Source organism: Equus asinus, chromosome 7, assembly GCF_041296235.1.
Source record: "Equus asinus isolate D_3611 breed Donkey chromosome 7, EquAss-T2T_v2, whole genome shotgun sequence".
Taxonomy (NCBI): Eukaryota; Metazoa; Chordata; class Mammalia; order Perissodactyla; family Equidae; genus Equus; species Equus asinus.
The window spans coordinates 14,260,770-14,281,271 of record NC_091796.1 but is presented as its reverse complement, the minus strand read 5'-3'; the positions used below and the strand labels follow the sequence as shown (position 1 = coordinate 14,281,271).

The 20,502-nt window shown below is 40.3% G+C and overlaps 1 protein-coding gene across 2 annotated transcripts; it reads left to right on the top strand.

Annotated features, from left to right (window-relative positions):
• Window positions 1-908: 908 nt before the first annotated feature.
• SERPINB12 (serpin family B member 12) lies at window positions 909-19,856 on the top strand. Of its 2 annotated transcripts, none has more exons than XM_014843794.3 (8): window positions 909-1,046; window positions 6,475-6,660; window positions 8,833-8,967; window positions 9,750-9,890; window positions 11,247-11,364; window positions 15,399-15,541; window positions 16,496-16,663; window positions 17,613-19,856. In XM_014843794.3, the coding sequence occupies exons 2-8, from the start codon at window positions 6,493-6,495 to the stop codon at window positions 18,015-18,017; spliced, it is 1,278 nt and encodes a 425-aa protein (XP_014699280.1). In that variant the 5' UTR covers window positions 909-1,046; window positions 6,475-6,492; the 3' UTR covers window positions 18,018-19,856. The 2 variants fall into 2 exon arrangements, with proteins under 2 accessions (XP_014699280.1, XP_014699282.1); XM_014843796.3 differs by lacking the exon at window positions 909-1,046 and adding an exon at window positions 4,953-4,999 and having other exon boundaries at window positions 17,613-19,850.
• The last annotated feature ends 646 nt before the right edge of the window (window positions 19,857-20,502 follow it).

Genomic DNA, 20,502 nt, shown 5'->3' with positions numbered 1-20,502 from the left:
CAGCTTTGCTCTAAGGCTGCAGAATGAACGAACTGACCTCTAAATATCTCAAAAATCCTCCAAGGATGCTTATTTTCCTTAACAGAATATGAACCATATTTTGAAAAAGAATCGATGTTCTTCTATGATGATAAATAATATTTGATGTTTTGCAGGTGAATTAATTTCCCTGAAATAGCCTTCGAGAGAGAGAGCCATGGGGAAATGGATATGGTGGGGATGAGGGATCAGGAAGGAGGAGTTGAGGAAGACAGAGATGAAGAGAAGGAACCAGGCAGATAAAGGAAGGGGGAGGGCAATTCATTTGTTAGGTTTCGTCTGAGATGCCAGAAGAAAAAATAACTGGTGAAGATGCTCAGTGAATTGTCCTGGACGCCGCGGAGCTGCAGTCACAACTGGGTAGGTATAGAGGCATGGAGAAAGTAGTTTGCGATTCCTGATTTCTCTCTCAGCTACACTTTTACGTTGCTTCATACTTGGCTCCGACCATACGGTTCTGTCACCCTCAATCCCTTTGCTGGGAGTGGATTGGGATGTGCTATGAAAACCATTCCTCTTGGGTTTCGTGTGTTCCATTTACAAACAATGAACTCACGGGGTTTCACAGTGCTTAAAGGGCTCTGCAAGTTGTTTAGAGGGAATAAGGAACAGAGATAGGAAGTCCAGGCCTTTCTAGCAGCCCTTTATAAAGGCTTCCTCTCTAACCCACGGCTTCCAGAAAATAGCAGGCTGTGGGATAGCTTGTAAAGAGAGGCTGATGGTGGAATGCTTTGTTCTAAAGGAACAATAACACAGACTTAGAGATAATTACCTTAATTTAAAGCCCATTGAGTTAATGACCATATATTTACATTTCTTGTACCCCCTATCTAATAGGTTAATTATTCTGATTCACGGTCATAAAAAGTCACAGAATCACTTGCTGAGCACCCATCCTTACCAGTTTCCACAGGTTGTAGGCTCAGCTGTTCCCTCCTCTGCATGATACTGAATTGGCTTCATCAGAGCACAGACCTTAGCTGCAGACAGTCCTCACTGGCTTCCAGGTACACGTTGGGAGGTGGACAAACTGTTATTGGTAAAGGTGCCTTTTGGGGCTAGAAGCTATATGTGTTGCAGGTCTTTATTCTTGGGATCAGAGAGACAGCAAGGTGCTAAAATTATGGTCCTGCTACTTTCTAGCATTGTGACTGTGAGCAACTTATCTGAGTCCCAGCTTTCTCATTTGTCATATTGGGATAATAAGGTCTCCCCTCAACTTATTGGAAGGACTGAATGACATAATGGGTGTGGAAGGGCCTGTTACATCTTAAGTCCTTCATAAATGTTTATTATATCTAGATGCAGATAATACAGTCTGGGTTGTAAGCTCCTACCGCATTAGGTATCATGAGTGCAGGCACGATCACAGTCCTGGTCACTGTGTACCCAGCGCCTGACACAGAGTAGGATTCAATAAATAGCTATTCACCAAATGAATGTCTGGGCTATTATTTTAGTGCAATACTCAAGGGGCTTAGAGTTTTGCCTCAACTTAAGATCAAACTGAAATGCATATTTTTAATTTAAAAAACTATTTCATATCAGTGTATTATAACATTTCTTCTATGTAAAGAGAGGTTATATATCTAAGGATATAAAAATTTCATAGGTTTTAAAAATTATGTTTCCTCATTTAAAGCAAGTATCAGCAAATTTTTCAGTAAGGGACCAAATAGTAAATATTTTTGGCCTTGCAGGCCATATGGTCTCTTCTTAACTACTCAACTCTGCCATTGTAGCTTGAAAGCAACATAGACAGTAGTAAATGAATGGGCACGGCAGTGTATCAATAAACCTTTATTTACAGAAACAGGCAATAGGCTGGATTTGACCTGTGGGCTATAGTTTTTGTACCTTGATTTGAGGGATGAAGCCCTGATTTACGATTGTAGAAGAAATAGATATACGTCATATAAATTTGGCTAAGAAATGAGAAAAAGTTAATGCAGTCCTAATTCTGCGTAATTATAATAATAATACTAACAATTGTATAACATATTAGAGCAAGGAAGGCCAAATGATTGTCCCTATTTTTTTATAGGTGAAAATTGAGGTTCAAGAGGTATTTGCTCCACGTCCCAGGCTAGTAAGAGTCAGACCAGGATCTGGATCCTCTGACTGCAAATGAGCAGCTTTTTCTGTGACGTATTTATTCTTTGCCATCTCCCAGCTTTAGCTGTCTTTGATCCCTGTGTCTCTGTCACTTGGGGCAGGCAGTGGCCACTATTTCCAAGCCCCGCGGCTTCAGTTTTGGATCCGAGAGAACTGAGGGCTTTTAAGGAAAGGGTAATTGATATCTTAAGGTGATTGCAAGTTTTAAAACAAGTTTATTGTTTTAGTCTTTATTACTGTTTCTTTTTGTTGTTTCAATGGAATATATATGTTTTTCTTTTAAATTTTATGTGTTGTTACCCAGGCTTTTAAGTTTGGAGGATAAAATGGTGAATGTCAGGTCAACTGTCTAGTTTAGATAAAAGATACATTTTTCATTAGATTGAAGGTCTCTATGCTGACATTTTCCCCATAAACACGGTTTGTTTCCTCAGTATTATGATGTAAAGTTGGATGAAAAAGAGCTTCTTTACAATATTTCAAAAATACTGCCTTTACCACACAGGAGAGTTTTAATCCTATTGTTTTGCACCACAAACTGGCAAAGACTGTCTAGTGAATCATTCTGGCATCCCTGAATTTTTAATTCCAGAAAGAAAAAGTTATTGAAGGGTTAAATGCTTGGCTCATAACTCATGAGGAGTTGTAACATATCTAGGAGGAGCCTTCTAACTCTGCACTTGATGAAACCCTATTTTTACAGCCTGTTGACACAGAAAAACTTTTTAGCTTGTTTTGAATAGCACTGTCAGGTTAGTTGACTCCAAAATTCCTCCAAACTCTAGTGTAATTCTCTAACAGTCATTGACATTAGAGACACTGACTTTCTTCAGTCTCTCAAATGAGATCACTAATGCAATGTCCCAAAGGGCGCCTGGCATATGGTAAGTGCTCAGTGAATCCTCATGCCCTCTTTAGTGATTTTTACTTTACCTTAATATTTTGCTACACTTTGTGGTGGATTTCATCACTACTGATTTAACAATCACACCAGACAAAATTTTTAGGCTTGTAGGGCACAGTCATCTGTAGCCAGGTCTCTGTTGGATTATTTGAGAAGACAAACAGGTGCAATCCTAGATTAAAGATATTCAAATAAGCTTTGAATCTGCTCAGGCATCCAGAAGCCCAATGCCATGTGAGTATCAACAGCCAACAATAACAAACGTGACAAACAGAAATCCAGGGAGCCAGGTGAAAAAAAACCCATCCTGTTCTAAATGTAGATAGTACCCTTTTTGAAAGGTGAAGCTGGACAGCAACCACATGAAGTAGTTACGGAGCAACTGGCATGAAGTATTAATTGATTTACATGTTGAAATTTTCTACTCTCTTGTAATTCATAACCAATGACCAAACTCAGCCGAAAAATGATGGGTTTTAGAATCTTGTGGAAGCATTTAGAGAAAAAAACCCAAGTATTTTCAAATGAAAAAGCGGAGAAAATTAACAGCATATTTGTTTTCTAGGTTTACTACTGATAAATGAGTCCCTTTTGATGCTCAGCTACTAATTTCCATTGGTCAATATCTTACCTTATAAAACTTGTTTTTCTTGTTTCACTTATACACTAGCTGCATAAGTAGCTTACATTCTCCATATAAATATACATATACATATAGTATATATAACCAGCTTCTATTCTCCATAATGGCAATATCCCCTGCTTTAAAGTTTTCTTTTGAATTTCCCTGTGTCTAATGTAATCATATTCGTGGAGTCGGAGCTCAGATAATGTTGTCAGACGAGAAGCTGGAAAAGGGAGACAAAGCTGTCAAAAGGGAACGAGGCCTCATTTTGTCTATAAATCATGTCGATTCCCCAAGTTTTTACTCTCCCTGACTCTCCTCTGGTTACAACCTTTGTGCCCTGTTTACTGGCCCCCATGCTTATAGTCCTAAACTAATCAGAATTCTAGAATGTTAGAACTAAAAGCAACATCAAAAGTTATTTGGGTCTGTTTTAAAACTTCTGCTTTTTCAGTTGTGGAATATATTTGTCCCATGAAAGCTTTATCAGAAGCTTAATTAGAAAAAAGGAAAGGAAGGACAGAAGGAATGAATGAAGGAACGAAGGAAGAAGAAGAAAGGAAGAAAGTAGGGGTATGTGGGGCTCCAAAATTCCTTGAATAGATTAAGAAGATAACTAGACAGAATTTCCAGAGATACTGGTATACAGTTGATCAGTCCTTTGGTGTCTAGCAAATTGTTCTCTTCTGGAAAGTTACCCCCACCTCCCCCGTCTCTCTGTCAGTAGGTCTTGATAATTTCTATCTCCTGATTGGTATTCAGCTATTCTAGTCAATAAATGAAATCGTAATCCCCACTCCCGCCCAAGGCTGCTGCAGGGAGAAAAAACAACTTTGAAAATAGCTTAAACTACATTTTGCAAGTCCTATGTAATAAGTCAAAAAAAAGTTTAGAATAATATAGAAATTCATGTATAAGGGAATATCCAAGACAATGGGTGTGTGAAATAAAATAATTCTCTATTTATCAAGTATAGGGATTTGGGTTGAAAGCTGTGGGTCAAACATTACTATGAGGCCTCTGAAAAGAGACCCAACTGGAAAGAGCAAAGAAAATATAAACATAGTAAGTTAAATATTTAATTTAGTTGAAAGCATTTAGCATGAGAATTTATTTAAAAATATATATGCCACACATTCCTTTTCTTTCTTTTTTTCCCCTTTAATCAATCATTGATAATTTTACCCTGGGTTCCAAAATGGCACTTGGAAAGATGCCATTGTGGGAGGGGCAAAGTTAATAAATTTCCATTCCTGATGGGGTGTAGATTGAAACTTACCTGGCCAGCTGTTAGCAGCAACTCTGAAGGCAAGAAGGTAAATGCTAACATTACTTAATTTCATTTTTAACAATGAACACTGCATTGGAAAATTACGTTAAATAATAGAAACCCAAAGGAGATTTGATTGAAACCAAAGGATATGCTAGTTTTATTAAGTCAAATGTCTTTTAAAAAAGAGCAATTTTGTTTTATGATGTTTTGAATTTTTTGTAAATGTGGCAATGCCTGCTAGGACATATTAGTGGTACCTGTCACCTCCCTCAGCCCCCAAACACATGGTCTGATGTCTGATGTATCTGATTGATTTTTTAAAAATATGGGTATTTGAATAATTTTTTAAATCTTTACATAATTGACAGATTGTATTTCATCTTTTTATTAATTATTTCTGAAATATAAAATGGTAAGATATTTAGAATATCTATATCTTAAATAGTATGAGTTTGCATTTCTTTTTTGTAACAAAGTTGGAAATGCTTTTGCTTGCATCTTTCACATGTATTTCTTTGTTTTTAGATATTGTTTATCATTTAATTAGTTATAACCAGGTTTGAATATTTATTCCAGCAGAATACCACCTACCCGTGTAAAGTTGGACTTTCATTCTTAGGTTATTAATAGCTTTGTGGAAATTAAGGAAATTATAACATGTGAAATATTTTGGGATATAATTTTTTCTTCCTACTATTTAGGAAAGAACAGTTTCACCCAGAATACTTTGGTTTGTTGGAAAACCTACCTAGTCTGAGATTTACATTTTCACTATAAAGGAAACCAGTTTAATAAGTGAAGTATTTCTAACATAGTAGAGAATTAATCAATCAACAGTTGACTCTACTATGTACCATCTCTATTAATTACAGCTGCCTGAAGAATGTATACAGAATTAATATGAGGTACTGAATTATCATCTAATATTTCAAACAGAATTTTAGAATTCTTTACAACAGAAAAGGGGCAGATGATAGCAAATAATCCATAAATACTTGTTAAGTGCTCTTATCTGCCACCATCTGTATTCTTTACTGATGGGATACAAAAATGAATAAAAAACACGGAACCTGCTCTCAAGAGAATTATCTTTTGGAAGCAATGACAGAAATATAAAAAAACAATTACCTTACGCAATGATAAGGGGAATAGAAGTATGAATGCCGTGTATTCCAGAATGAACCAATCCTGCCAACACCTTAATTCTGGACATCTGCCTCCAAAACTGAGGGAGAATAAACTCCTGTTATCTAAGCCACTCAGTTTGTGGTAATTTGTTACGGCAGTTTTAGGAAACTAATTCATAACCACTAAACAAAAATAGATCTCTATCTGTATCAATATCGATATCAACATCAATATCTGTCCAGGATGATGGTGACTTTAGTTTTCCAGTTCTTAATAACATATTGAATATTTGTGTATGATTGTATCTCAGTTATGTAAAATGAGTACTGTCTGTTTACCTATTTTCCTCTGATCATCATTTTCTCTGTCTCGTGTTTTTTTTGGTTTTAGACTGTCATCAGTTTCACCATGGATTCTCTTGTTGCAGCAAACACTAAATTTTGCTTTGATCTTTTCCAAGAGATAATCAAAGATGATTATCATAAAAACATCTTCTTCTGTCCTCTGAGCCTCTCGGCGGCCCTTGGCATGGTCCGTCTGGGGGCCAGAAGTGACAGCGCACGTCAGATCGACCAGGTGCGGATCCAGGACCTCCGGTCCACACGCAAAGTCAGACTCTAATTCGGCTTTGGCAAGACAAGCTGCTCGCTGCACCCTGGGCTTGCTTGGACTCGCGTCTGCCCCGCAGCCTTCATTTATATGCTCGCCTTGCTTTCTCTTCAATCCAAACATTCTTCAAGGCTCTTTTAAACCTCCACCTCCTTTGTGGAGCCTCCCCAACCTCACCAGTCTGACAGCTTTTCTCATTCATCTTCTTTGTCTCTATCTGTCTGCATGTCTGTCCCCCTTCTTCTCTGTCGTTATTGATACCAATATTGCTAGGAATTTTTGATGTATGTATGTGTTTTCTCTCTCACTCATTCCATTAAATAAATATTTAGTAAGCATCGACGATGTATCCAGTGGCTAGAGATCATGGCATCCTCCTTGACTCCTCTCTTTCTCTCTCACTTCACATTAGATTTGTCAGAAAACCCTCTTGGCTTTTCTTTCAAAATTTATCCAGAACTTAGGCATTTCCCACCATTCTCTGAGGGCTGACCCATCACTGTCCCTTCTAACCTGGAAATAACTTCTTAATGGGCGTCCATGCTTCCACTGACAGTCTGTTCTCAACCCAGTTGCCAGAAAGATCCTTTCAAAACCTAAGAAAGATCCTGTTTCTCATCTGCTCAAAATCCAGACTTCCCATTTCACTAATGAGAGCAGCGGAGTCCTTGAAACAGCCCGTGAGCATCTGGGATGTGACTTCCAGAAAACCTGGAGACTCAATCTCTCCTCTCCTGCTTCTCACTGGCTCCAGCCACACTGGGCTCCCAGCTCCCTTGGCTAAGTCATTCCCACTCCTGCCTTAGGGCCCTAGCTCCCTTCCCTTTGTCTGATGGCTCTTCCCCCAGATAACAGATCTATAACTTACTTTCTCCCACAGGACGTTGATCAGAGTTGACCTTCTCAACAAGGCTTACCTTGACCTGTGAATCTAACACTCCAATGTGGCCACCAACCCTGTACGATTTTCTCTTACCCTAGTTATTTCCCCCTACATGCCATTTTCCATCTTCTAACATACTGCATACAGTAGTTAATTACTGCGTGCATTACTTTTTGCATGTCCCCCCCCCCCCGACTAGACTATAATCTAGAGGCAGGAATCTCTGTCCGGGAACAGTGCTTCGTTTATAGTGGTAGTCACCCAATGTAAATTTGAAGAATGAATGAATGAAAGTGACAAGAACAACTCCCCAGTAAACTACAGCCCCTGAGTTTGATCTTATACTTCCCCGGGTCAGGGGTTATGCCTGAACACAGCTGTTGTCCCTAATATGGAGGGGTGATGTCTTGGATTAAGGCAGAATGTGCTTAGGGTCATTCTACTTTGTTCCTTTATTTAGATTTTGTATATTATTCCATTAGCAAAACTTAGCTTTGGAGTGTGGTTGGCATCCTCCAGTTCGGGTTTCGGATGTTCTTTCTCCAGGCACTTGGTTGTCACCCTAACCCTAACCTTAACCTTAACCCTAACCCTACCTGCTCAGCAAACCTACCCTGAGCAGTACAAGATGTGCTGCTTGTCTCCTACCTTTCCGCAAAAACTTGTCTTTTGCTGTCCTGACTCGCTTGATTGATTTGAAGCTCTAGATCGGTGGTGTCTAATGTGAATATAATTTAAGTCATGTACATCAGTAAAAATTTTTAGTAGCCATATTAAGAAAGTGAAAAGAAATAAGTGAGAGTAATTTTAATGATATATTTTATTTGACTCAATACATTCAAAATATTATCATATCAACATGTAATCAATTGAAAAATTTAAAAGAGATTTTTTACATTCTTTTTTTTTTTTTCCATCCTAAGTCTTCAAAATCTGGCAAGTGTGTCTTACATTAACAGTCACTTCAGCCTGGCTCAATGGCCACATGTGGCTAGCAAATACCTTGATATTCTTTTAGTTTGGTTACATTCATTCTTAAATGCAGCCCCAGTGGGGGGTAGCATTCAGCTTCCTTCCCCTTCATTGCATCTCACAAGCCAAGTCAAAAAGAAACATCCATTTTGCTTTTACTGTTGCTGATTGTTTTGTTTGACTGTATAATCATTGCCATTATCACATTATAAAAATGTTTCTGAAGTTATTCAGACTTCCTGCTGTTCATATGGTCTGAGAGACCCCATACCATTATCATGCAGGTGCTACACTTCAATGAATTTTCCCAGAATGAAAGCAAAGAACCTGATCCCTGTCTGAAAAGCAAAGCACAAGAAGTGCTGGTTGACAGCTCTCCTGAAGAGCAGAAAGAAACGACAGGGTCTCTGAATCTGCAGGTGAGCCCCCACGAACTCCTGTCACTCTTCCTTACAAATTGCTTGCTCTGGCTGGACTATATTAGGCGATGGTTGCTTATCCCCAAATATCCCTTATCCCCTGGCTGTCCTCAACAGCAACAACAATAGCAATAATAATCCAGTATGACCCGCAATTCTTTTCTGATTTTGTGCCTTAGATGTCCTTGACTGTAAGCTGATTTCATAAAGAGCAGGATCTAGTATCTTCTGCTTATGATAAAGAAACTTGGATCATAGTCCCAGTACTTGCTATCTTTATAGGCCACAGGTTCCCAGGATGGACCACAGTTGAGGATGAAGGGCAGTAAGGGGGGGAAACAGCTGTGGGATAACCCAATCTCCCTCTCTCCACTTTTGCCTGGTCTATTTAATGTTGAAATCTGTACTGACACCCACAACTTTTATTGGTTGTCTCATACCAGGAGCAGGAAAGATACTCTCCAGGTTAAATATCCCCTTACCTTAGCAAGTTTAAGAGGATAGAGACAAGATTGTCTGTATCCTGTATTTTTTTGAGTACAGAGAAAAAAGAGGTGCGCTAATCTAAATTATAGTGTGCATTGCTGAGTCACCAAATACATTTTTCCTGGGTGATCTTGACGATAATGTGGGAGCCATGATCTCCCACTAGGACTGTCTCTCACTCTCCATTCCTCTCTTCTTCTCAGTTTGCTCCCCCACATGGTAAGAAAGCGAAACGACAGCTTGCTTTAGTGGCATTTAACTCCTCTGAGAAGATCCTGTTTTGTTTCTTTTGTTAGGCCGCGTCTTCAGGAGATGAGAGCGCACTGCTCAGCTGCTACTTCGGGCAGCTTCTCTGCAAATTAGACAGGATCAAAGTTGATTACATTCTGAGTATTGCCAACAGGCTTTATGGAGAGCAGGAATTCCCAATCTGTCCGGTGAGTCAGGCATGACTGGGGGTTAAAGCTATCTATAATATGCTATTGAAAAATCAGTGTGTAGCTGGAATACTCAGCTCCCATCTAGAACACAAACCTCTCTGACAGGAGGATGTGCTGTGGCTTGGCGGGACGTCGGAGACCCACCTTTCTTTCCCACACCTTCTGTTGCCCTCCTCCCAGTTTTCAACTTGAGCGGTTTATGGGGCCCGCTGTGAGTGGGATCAAGGCGGGGGGTGGGGGTGGGGTGGGGAGGGGGGGTGGGGAAGAGGGTCACGTGACTAACAGCCTTCGGAGCACGTGTGGATTTGGTAATGGTGTTCTAAAGTCAAGGTGCCTGGCAGATGATGCACGTGGTAGCTCCTCTTCCTGTTACCCCCACCTCCTCCAAGGCACTTCTCCAAAATGTCCTTTTGTGCCACGATCAGGCCACCCTGCAATGAAATTGTACTCACTAAAGATGCGAGTGGCACGGCAGAAGGAGACTGCATTTGGAGCCCAAAAGGCGTGTGTTTCGTCTCTGTGGCCTAACAGCTTTGTATCTGGAGCGAGATGCATCTGGATCTGGGCTTCAGTTTCCTCCCTCACCACTAGAAGGAGCCATGTACCTAGGAATAAACGTGAGGCGTGGCCAATGGCAGATGGATATAGCTGGTTAGGGCTGGCATCCTGAGAAGAGCGAGTAGCTTATTTTGACCGAAATAAGTATGTTCTCCTACAATGAAAATGAGATTTCATATGCTTTCTTTTAAAAGTAGCATCATTGAGATATAAATTTACATATCGTACACTTCACCCATTAAAAATGTGCAAATCAATGTTTTTGGTGTATTACATTATTAATTTTTTAAAAATTGTGATAAAGATATCTGTAACATAAAAATTGCCATTTTAACCGTTTTTAAGTGTACAATTCAGTGGCATTAATTACATTCACAATGTTGTGTAAGCATCACCCCAAACAGAAACTCTGTAACCGTTACTGGGTTATTAAGCAGGGTTTTAATTCTTAAAAATAAAAGCATTTTACAGCTAAGTCTCTCACGTTACCTGATATGTATCTTGTGATGTCTCCATAAGCGGAATGGCCAAATAAAAAGACATCCGGTTGGAAAGTCTTGTGCCATAGTAACTATGGACTGCTCCGTGAATAAGCATTCTACATCCTAAATTGTCACCACAACAGCAGAGATGTCTCTGGCTAGTTAAGACTGGGCACAGAGAGAGACCACAAGCATCCAGCTTAAATGATTAGGGACATCTTTCTCACTAGGCTTCTCATGACTGCCTCACTCTTAACTATTAGCATAATTGTGTGATTTTCTTGCATTATTTCTATTTATCCCAATTTATCAGGAATACACAGATGGTGTGATTCAGTTTTACCACACGACGATTGAAAGTGTTGATTTCAAGAAAGACACTGAAAAGTCCAGACAAGAGATTAATTTCTGGGTTGAATCTCAATCCCAAGGTAAGAAAAACCAAACACAGTGTAGCTAGTATTCTTTTCCATTTAAAAGAAAACAAGTCAGCCCAGCATTTCAGATTGCTAGTCTGTCAGAGGCCAGATGCTCATGCATGTGGAGTGGGTCCAAAGTGTGTTCTGCTGGTGTCAAACAGCTAAAATGCTTAGGTACTGTGGTTACTTATTGTGGCTCCTTTGCTCCCTCACAAAGATGAAGTGGCTTTCAGCCAAGCACAATGCCAGCAGGATGTTAACTATGTCCATTTTTTTTTTTAGGGGTCAGTAAAAAGATTCTGAAGAGAATCTAGTTACTCAGAGGGAAACGAAAATAATAAAATCCTTATTCTTAACAACTTTTCACTAGGTAAATAGGTATTCTCTGAGTGAAGGGGGACTTACAGATAGTGATGAAGGGTGAAAATTTGAGTTCAACATAAATGACATAATTTTTAAATATAAAGCTCCCTTTCCAGCCCATCCAGCTCCCTGCACAATGGAAGTCTCTAAATGGAAGAGGGATCAGACTGGATGAACGTGGGCTCCCAACATGGCCATTCCCTCCCATCGAGGTTTAAATACAATCTGCTATGCTACCTCTCTTTCTGGCAGCCTGGTTCGTCCAGCACGCTTGCCTGTCTGCCAAATCCTCAGCCTCGAGGCATCTGGGATTAATCTTCACTTACCCTCTACTCTTTAATGTCTTCCTTCTAATCTTTTCTTCACGTAACTCAGTTACACGGTTATTCCAAAAAATTATAAATTGTGCTACTGTGGAATATTATCAATCTTTATGAAATAACTATACCTTGTTCCTGTGCTTAACTTGGTAGAGTAAGGGGTTCTTTACTGCTCTGATGCTTGCATTAAAAGCAAAACAGAAACCATGTGAAACTGGGCCTGACTGCAGCTAAATTAGTTAAATGACCTTGTGTTGATAACCTTTCTGGTTCTCAGCAGCCACATCTGTAAAATGATGGAGTAGAAAAGAGAAGATCTTAGTTAAATGACCTTGTGTTGATAACCTTTCTGGTTCTCAGCAGCCACATCTGTAAAATGATGGAGTAGAAAAGAGAAGATCTTAGTTAAATGACCTTGTGTTGATAACCTTTCTGGTTCTCAGCAGCCACATCTGTAAAATGATGGAGTAGAAGAGAGAAGATCTCTTGCCTCTATGAAATTCCATGATTCTCTAAAGCTGTATTTTCTTTAGCAAATGGAACCCATAGTTTCACGTTCTAAATGGTTTCTCCTCATAAGTTCTATTTTTTGTTTCAATATTTCTAATGCTTCTAATTCATTCATCATAGTTTAGAGTTTCCTTTTGATGGTATGCATTGATTGTTGTCGTTGTTTGAATCACACCAGTGTTTTCAGCACTGAAGGTTCAGTTGCTCATAGAATCAAAACTCATCTTCCCTGTAAAATATCCACTGACATTGGAGTTCGTCTGTCATATTAGAATTATTTAGGACCCTGTTTCTTGGACTTCCAACATCTGTCATACAACAAAAACAATACAGCACGTTTAAAAATATTCTTTAATTGAGTTGGAAGGAGTTTCAAATCTATAGTAGGTGTCTTAGTGTCTCATATGTACTTGTAATTAATATACAAATTCATGTTGCCTTAATAAGAACCCACTCAAGTATAAAAGTTTTCAGTGTTGCTTCACATGATGAACTAAGAACAAAGGGGAGCTAGAGAAGGTTTAAGACAGAGAGTGTGTTTTTAAAAAGAAGACTCATTGTCCAACGGAGAACAGATTGGAAGTGGACAGGAGGGCATGTAGGTGCAGATGGCAGATAGAGCATCATTGTAGAAGAACAAGAGAGAGGTGCTAGCAGCTTGGACCAGGTGGTGCTGGTGGAGATGGTGAGAACTGGATGGATTTGAGCGATATTGAGGTGTAGATCAGAAGGATTTTACCAGTCACTTGGATAGGATGGATGGTTTAATGAGAGTCAGCGGGTCATCAAGAATGACTCACAGTACCTTAACTTGAACATCTTGATTCTTCAAATGCAAAGCAGAGACAATAAGCCCAAATAAAGAAATTGCCTTTCTGACACCCCATTTATGTCTCCTCGTAACATGTCAAATATTTTAATGCAATTTTTCAAACAAATTAAAGATTTTCCAAAATGGGAATATACCCAATCCATGATTTAGGTTTTTTTTAAAAAAAGGATTTCTAAAACAGATAAACGATCCTTGAACAAGGTTTGTGTCCTCAGGTTAGAAGTGTTATTTATTGTAGTTATTGCTGTTTAAGGATTAGCCTTTGTGTTCTGAACTCAGTGTAGCCAACAAGTGAGAGGCTTCAACTTCTCCTTTAAACCTTTCCCTTTCCTATTTCTTGTTTACTTGCAGTGGTCTTGTCCCCCTGAACCATGTCCCCACTAGATTCATGCCCCACCATCCCTGTGTTGGAGACTCAAACCTCCCCAGATTTGTGTTTCACACACGGGGAGAAATGGTCTGTGGTTTTGTTGGCTTTCTATGGAGAAGAAGGGAGGATGTCAGCCCGCTTGATGCTGGTACCCTGGATAGGACTTAGCGACCGCTTCCTTCTACCAGAGCATATGTAGGCTTGAGAAACAGAATAAACTCTTTCCCTCAGGCCTAAAGGTTAGTGGCTTCCTTGGGGTCAGATCAAACTGCTGGATGGATCAGGGCATTTTTTTGACTACAGTGTGGGTCTGAGAAAGATGCTTCTGTGCAATGAAAAGTTTGGAGTACATGAGGGAACACACATAGTGCATCACTTCTTCTGCCTTCAGAATAAGACCATGTCCCAGGGCGTTTGCACATGTTCTCAGTGATGGATGGCCTGGGGAAGATGTCTGACTTGCTTCAGTTTGGTGTCCGGTGCAATGCTTTCTGATTCTCTCTTCCATTTGATGAATTTCCTTCCTTGTCTCTTGACCTCCTCACGTTGGCTTGGGGCTGGGATATCCCTGTCTGGCCTTTCCTTGGGGGAAGCACCCAAACTCCAAAATTATTTCTCCTTATTTCTTCCACATGCCATAGAAATTCTCATTCCTTCAAGGTTCCACTCAGTTGCCAAGAGGAAAGTGGTTCACTGGAGAAAGTAATACTAAGCCATGAATATCTAGTTTCTCCTCACTTAGTTAACTCTCCCAAAGTATTTTAAGTGTAGGTGATGTCAACATAATCTATTGCTATGGGATTTAAGTGGAAATCTTCTTGAGGTGGAAAGATCTTCTCATTTTAAGGCCTTGACATGCATTCAAGTAACTGAGGATTTAGTATTCTGAGGTGGAAAATGATGGATGGACTATTGCCTGATAGCATGGGCTTTTCCAGTCTGCTTTAGGGCTGGTTATTGTGGGAGGAGCCGCAGAACCAGGCCAGGAGCGGGAAGGCCCCAGGACTCATCTCCATCGGCCTTGCTGCTTTTTAGCTCTGTGGCCTCTCCTCTCATTGGCTGTAGTTTATTCTACTATAAAGAAGGGATAACAATACCTCCTTCTCAGGGTTGATGTGGAATGAAATGAGAGAGGGCATGTGAAAGTCCCTAGAAAATCAGTTTTCTATCATGGCCCCATATATTTATATGCATTTTTGTTTGTATGCAAGAATTTGTATGCATTTTTTTCATCTTCTATGGTAAGTGCTTGAGATAGGAAGTTTATACAACAGTGTTTTTTTCTCAAGGAGACTATATGATATAATAAGTGGTAGGATACATAATTTGAAAGGTCAACCATGGCATAAGATGTCTGGTGACAAGTTCCAACCACGGTGATACAGAGAATCAGAGGAAATTCCCCCAGTTACAGTGCTTGGAATGGGCCCCTCTTAGTGAGAGGGCGCCTCCCCCATCTCTCCCACCCTTATCTCTACCTCCATCCCACCCCAGACTATGAGTCTTTCAATTTTCTGGGGTCAGCGTGTCTCTTCAATGGGACATTCTCTAGCCTTGGGGATGTTAAGCTGCATTAAAAGAAATATGTCTACTTGAGTACTTTTCATACAGTTCATATTCAGGATATTCTCTGGCACTTTTTCTTTTTTAGGTAAAATCAAGGAACTCTTCAGAAAGGAAACTCTTACCAATGCAACCGTGCTGGTGCTAGTGAATGCTGTTTACTTCAAGGCCAAATGGGAAAAATATTTCGACTGTGAAAACACAGTTGATGCACATTTCTCTCTAAATGAGGTACTACATTAGATATTCCACTCAGAATTTCCACTCAGAATGATTTGCAGTGTGTATACTCAAATCTAAAACTTAGATCACTGGGTCACAGCTTACATGTATAATAAGAACATTTAGTACAAAAATCAGTACCTGAAGTTTATTAAGCATTTTTGTGCCAGGCACTGCACTGAGCATTTTCCGCTCATTATTTCATTTGTTCCCAAAATAATGTTATGAAAATGGATGTTATTATTATTCCCATTTAGGAGTTGAGGGAGAAAAAATGCAAAGGTTAAGTTACTTAGCCAAATTCACGTTAGGATTCACTCTGTGAGTGTTTGCCTCAAGCCACCAAGCTGCAGAATGGGAGGAAAGGGAAGAGTCAGGCCCCAGGCCAGCACTTGCTAGCCATGTTCCTCTCTCAAGTGCTGTACATCCTCATCTGTAGATTCATGACCCCCTACATACCTTGAGATTATTTTGAGATTTAAAGTGCCTGGAGTGGTGCCATTTCCTCTGATGGAAGCCTATGGAACAAGTGTTGTTAATTTAATATGTAGATGGTTATCATTTAACCAAGGTTCCCATTGGCACTGTGGTGGGGGCATTCAGGCCAGCAGGTGCAGGGGGCCACATGAGGCCAAGTGACTGGGATGGAACAGGTATGGAAGACAGAGAGCTGGCAGGGCTTGTTTCTGCTGGCTAGGCTGTGGGTAGATGCCTGGAAAGACAGTCTACCAACAAGTGGTCTTGGAAGCTGAAGAACCGATTAAAACCATGGGAAGATAAAGTGTTGGTAAAGGAAAGGCCAGCTGACCAGTGGGCAGAGGACTCTCTTTGGTTGGATCACTAGTGTGGCTCAGAACTTCTGGTGAAGCTTTAATGGACCCCTGTTTTCAGAGAAGTTGAGGACCATGTGAGTTTGTGAGGTTATCATAGCAGTCCTGTCACTTTCTACCTTGTCTACTACAGAACGAAAAGAAGACTGTGAAGATGATGAATCAAAAAGGTCTATTTAGAATCGGCTTCATAGAGGAGCTGAAGGCACAGATCCTTGAAATGAGGTATACCAAGGGGGAGCTCAGCATGTTCATCCTGCTTCCATCTTGCTCTGCAGATAACTTGAAGGGCCTGGAAGAGGTAGACTTTCATTTTCATGTCTCTACAAAATATTTCATTATAGATCTTTGGAAAGCAGTGGTATCTACCATCTATCACACTGAGGAAGGATGGTAGCTGAGCTATAAGAGATATCAAAGAATATTTAAGAATCTGAATTTGTTGAGATATTTATTCCTCATTTGTTTAGAACTAAAGAACAAATGCCAAAAATGTTGTATAGGAGTTTCCTCTTTAATCTCATAGCTCTCTGAAATTATTTTTTCCGGATTTAGGAATCTGGATGCTGAGTAACTTGAAAATTGCTACAAATGAAATGGCTTTTCCTTTTCTCTGAACAACTTGACTTTTGGCCTTCTACTCAGACTCTTTTGCTCAGTTAAAGACCTTTAGTGGAATCCTGCTTTTAGGTGCCTCTGCCTTGACAGAGGTGGAGATGCTGACACTGGAATAGATTACTTGTGAGGTAGGAATCCATATGGTCATGTGGATGAAGAGAGAAATAGAGAGACAGTGGCAGAGAAATGCTGGTATAGTAATTACAATAATAATCTTTATTCAAAATTTGTTATATGCCTGGCCTATGTTAAATAGTTTACATACATTATTTTGTTTAATCCTTGCAGTAGCCTAATGATAGTATCTCCATTTTATAGAAGAGGAGATTGAACTTCAGAATGTCAAGGCTTGGCCAAGCTCACCCAACATATTCAACTGAACTTTGGTGGGCTTTGAACACTAGTCTTTCAGACACCAAAGAATGCTGGAACCCAAACTATCCTGGAACTTTTAAAGAGGAAAGAGATTTGCTTGGAGGAGTTTTAAATGAAATCAGAGTATTTTAAGGCTTAGGGAAAGACCTTGAAGATTGTTACTGACTGTTGAAATAGACTCAGACTCTTTGAAGTAATTGGGGTATTCGTGGCAGGCTCATAATCTGATCTTAAATGTTATTTTCTTCCTCTTGTAGCTGGAAAGGAATATCACCTATGAAAAGATAGTGGCCTGGAGCAGTTCTGAAAATATGTCAGAAGAAAGTGTAGCCGTCTCCCTTCCCCAGTTCACCCTGGAAGACAGCTATGACCTCAATTCTATTCTACAAGACATGGGCATCACGGATATCTTTGATGAAACAAAGGCTGATCTGACTGGAATCTCTCCAAGTCCCAATTTGTACCTGTCCAAAGTTGTCCATAAAACCTTTGTGGAGGTGGATGAAAATGGCACACAGGCAGTTGCAGCCAGTGGAGTTGTCGGCATGGAAAAGGGCACACCATCCTGGGTGACATTTAATGCCAATCATCCTTTTCTCTTTTTCATCAGACACAACAAAACCCAAACCATTCTCTTCTATGGCAGGGTCTGCTCTCCTTGAAAGGAGCACACTGTATAGTACTTGGGAGCTGGAAGAAAATGGCAATGCAGTCTTCTCCTGTTATAACATGGGCATTTGTGTTTTTGCTAATATCTAAAGCTGGCCGAATTCCATCGCAGCTCCAGGCTCCCTTCTTCCAGGCATTGGCCGGCACTTGTCCTGATCTTTCTCTCACCCTGTAGCTGATTTTCAAGGATATAAATTCACCCTCTGTGACCTGAAGGTCAATATAATTGAGAATCATATTGACTTTGAGTGACCTACCTCCTTATGAAGGAATCCTGAAAGTTCAAGTCATTAGACCACTTCTAGGAGACAGCAAACTCAGAAAACACTTTAATATGGTGGCTAGAGAAATGTTTAAATGGAGTGTGTTTTAGAAACTCAACTCTGTTTCCATGGCAGTTAAAATCATGGCCAATCACTGGGCAGCATACCTTGCCTCTTCTTCCATCTTCTTCAACTGCATGGAAGATGTTTTGTGAGGTGCCTCTTACTTGGTAGAAAGCAGGGCTTGGGGTGGATTTAGGTGATAGTTCAAGAATGTAAGACTGCCTCAACCAGCTCTCATTTTCATGGATGAGGAGAATGGTATTTGTCTTGTGAGTTTGACATTGACCCAAGAAAGTGGCAAGTGGATTTAAAAGAGGTTGGTTTCAGTTTTCCTTAGTGAGTCTCCCAGGCCATCATCGTGAAGCACTTCCCTCTGTCTCTTCCTCACCCCTTCCTCAGAGAATTCTCACTTGCAGTTACCCCTAAATACCCAGCATGTGAGGTGGGGGAAAGAAGTGTTTCCCTCACTGTGGACCACTGGGCTCCCCATTCCCTTCTCTCAGTACTCTGGCCACATGGACCCATTTGTCCTTACAGAGGCCTCATGCTTGGTCATGTCCCGAGAGCAGGCCTCGGCCTGGGTGTGATGCACATGGAAACCCTTGTCAGGAAGGCTATTGGCTTTCATATCAAGCTCTGGTCTACTGAAAGCCTGATGTCAGAGTGTTCAAGACTCTAGGACCTGGGACCTTTGTTCTCTGATGTGTTGGTCTGAGTGGTTGATCTCTGCCTTAGCTGAATGCTCTGGAATGACCACTGACAGGCCTAACTCGAGGAATTGGTTAGTCTCTCTTCTGTGGAGGTGAATTTCTGGTCTTGGTTGTGGCCCAGTTTCTCTGCCTTGCCCGATGACCATCCTCTGCCCAGTTGCCACTGTGTTGGTCAGTGTGGCTGTAGCAGTTTTGGCAGGAGAAGGTAGGTAAACCTCACCTGCTCTCATGCTGGCCTCCTACCCCAGTGCTCCTCTACGCCAGTGATTTCTTTGTGCGAAGAGGGACAAATTTCACATTCTTCATACAGTTTTGTCATTGTCAAAGCTTGTTTATGGTATTAAAAATTTCTCATAGGTAATGTGAGGCAGTTTGAAGCATTACTTCTAAGTTTTTTACCCAGAATGCACGTCCCATGGGTCACATTTGTCTCAGATAATCAAATCAGTCTCTCTTGTGGTTCCTTTTGGGGCTGACGTTTTAAGGCCTGGTTCCATGCTGACCTGGCATCACTGAGGGACACAGCTGGATAACCGTGACCTACATATAGGTCTGGCATGGTCTGAAATTGCTTATGTTCTAATTCTTTTCCCTGATAAACACATTTTCTTGTTTGTATTGGGATTTTTCAGAATTTTAATCATGAGGGGAAAATGTATGTATTTACAATGATGAGAAAGAGTGAGATTCTTAAATTTTTCTGTACATCAGTAAACATAGTCTTTACTAATCTTTGATTGATTAAAATGTTTCTTCTTAGTGAATAAAGCACTTTTGTCATTAGTTAAGCTGTGTGTAATGTGTTGCCGATTGGCTTTTTTTTTTTTAAAGATTGGCACCTGAGCTAACATCTGTTGCCAATCTTCTTCTTCTTCTTTATTATTTCTTCTTCTTCTTCTCCCCAAAGCCCCCCAGTACATAGTTGTATATTCTAGTTGTAGGTCCCTTTGGTCATGCTATGTGGGATGCCGCCTCAGCAGGGCTTGATGAGCGGGGCCATGTTTGTGCCCAGGATCTGAACCAGCAAAACCCTCGGCCACCGAAGTGGAGCACGTGAACTTAACCACTCGGCCACGGGGCTGGCGCCCCAACCGACTTTTTTTTAGTGAAATAAATTTTTCTTTAAAATTTTTCATTCAAAAATATAGAAATACATAATCTATAAAACTAACAATTCATCTCAACTATGTAGAAAAAATGTATTTTATGCCAGTAATAATTTCTCCCAACTTTCCACCATAATTACATACGAAGGCATACAAAAAAGATGAAAACTCACAACAATTCTAAAACCTAAGAGTGCTAGTCGATGGATCACCAGAATATGGGAGAAATTGCAGCTGACTACAAGCTGACAGGGCTGGATGGAAAGGCATCATCCAGGGGTTACCTGTATCATGCCACCATTGCATCAATCTGCCTTTTCTCCCACTGCAGTCTTC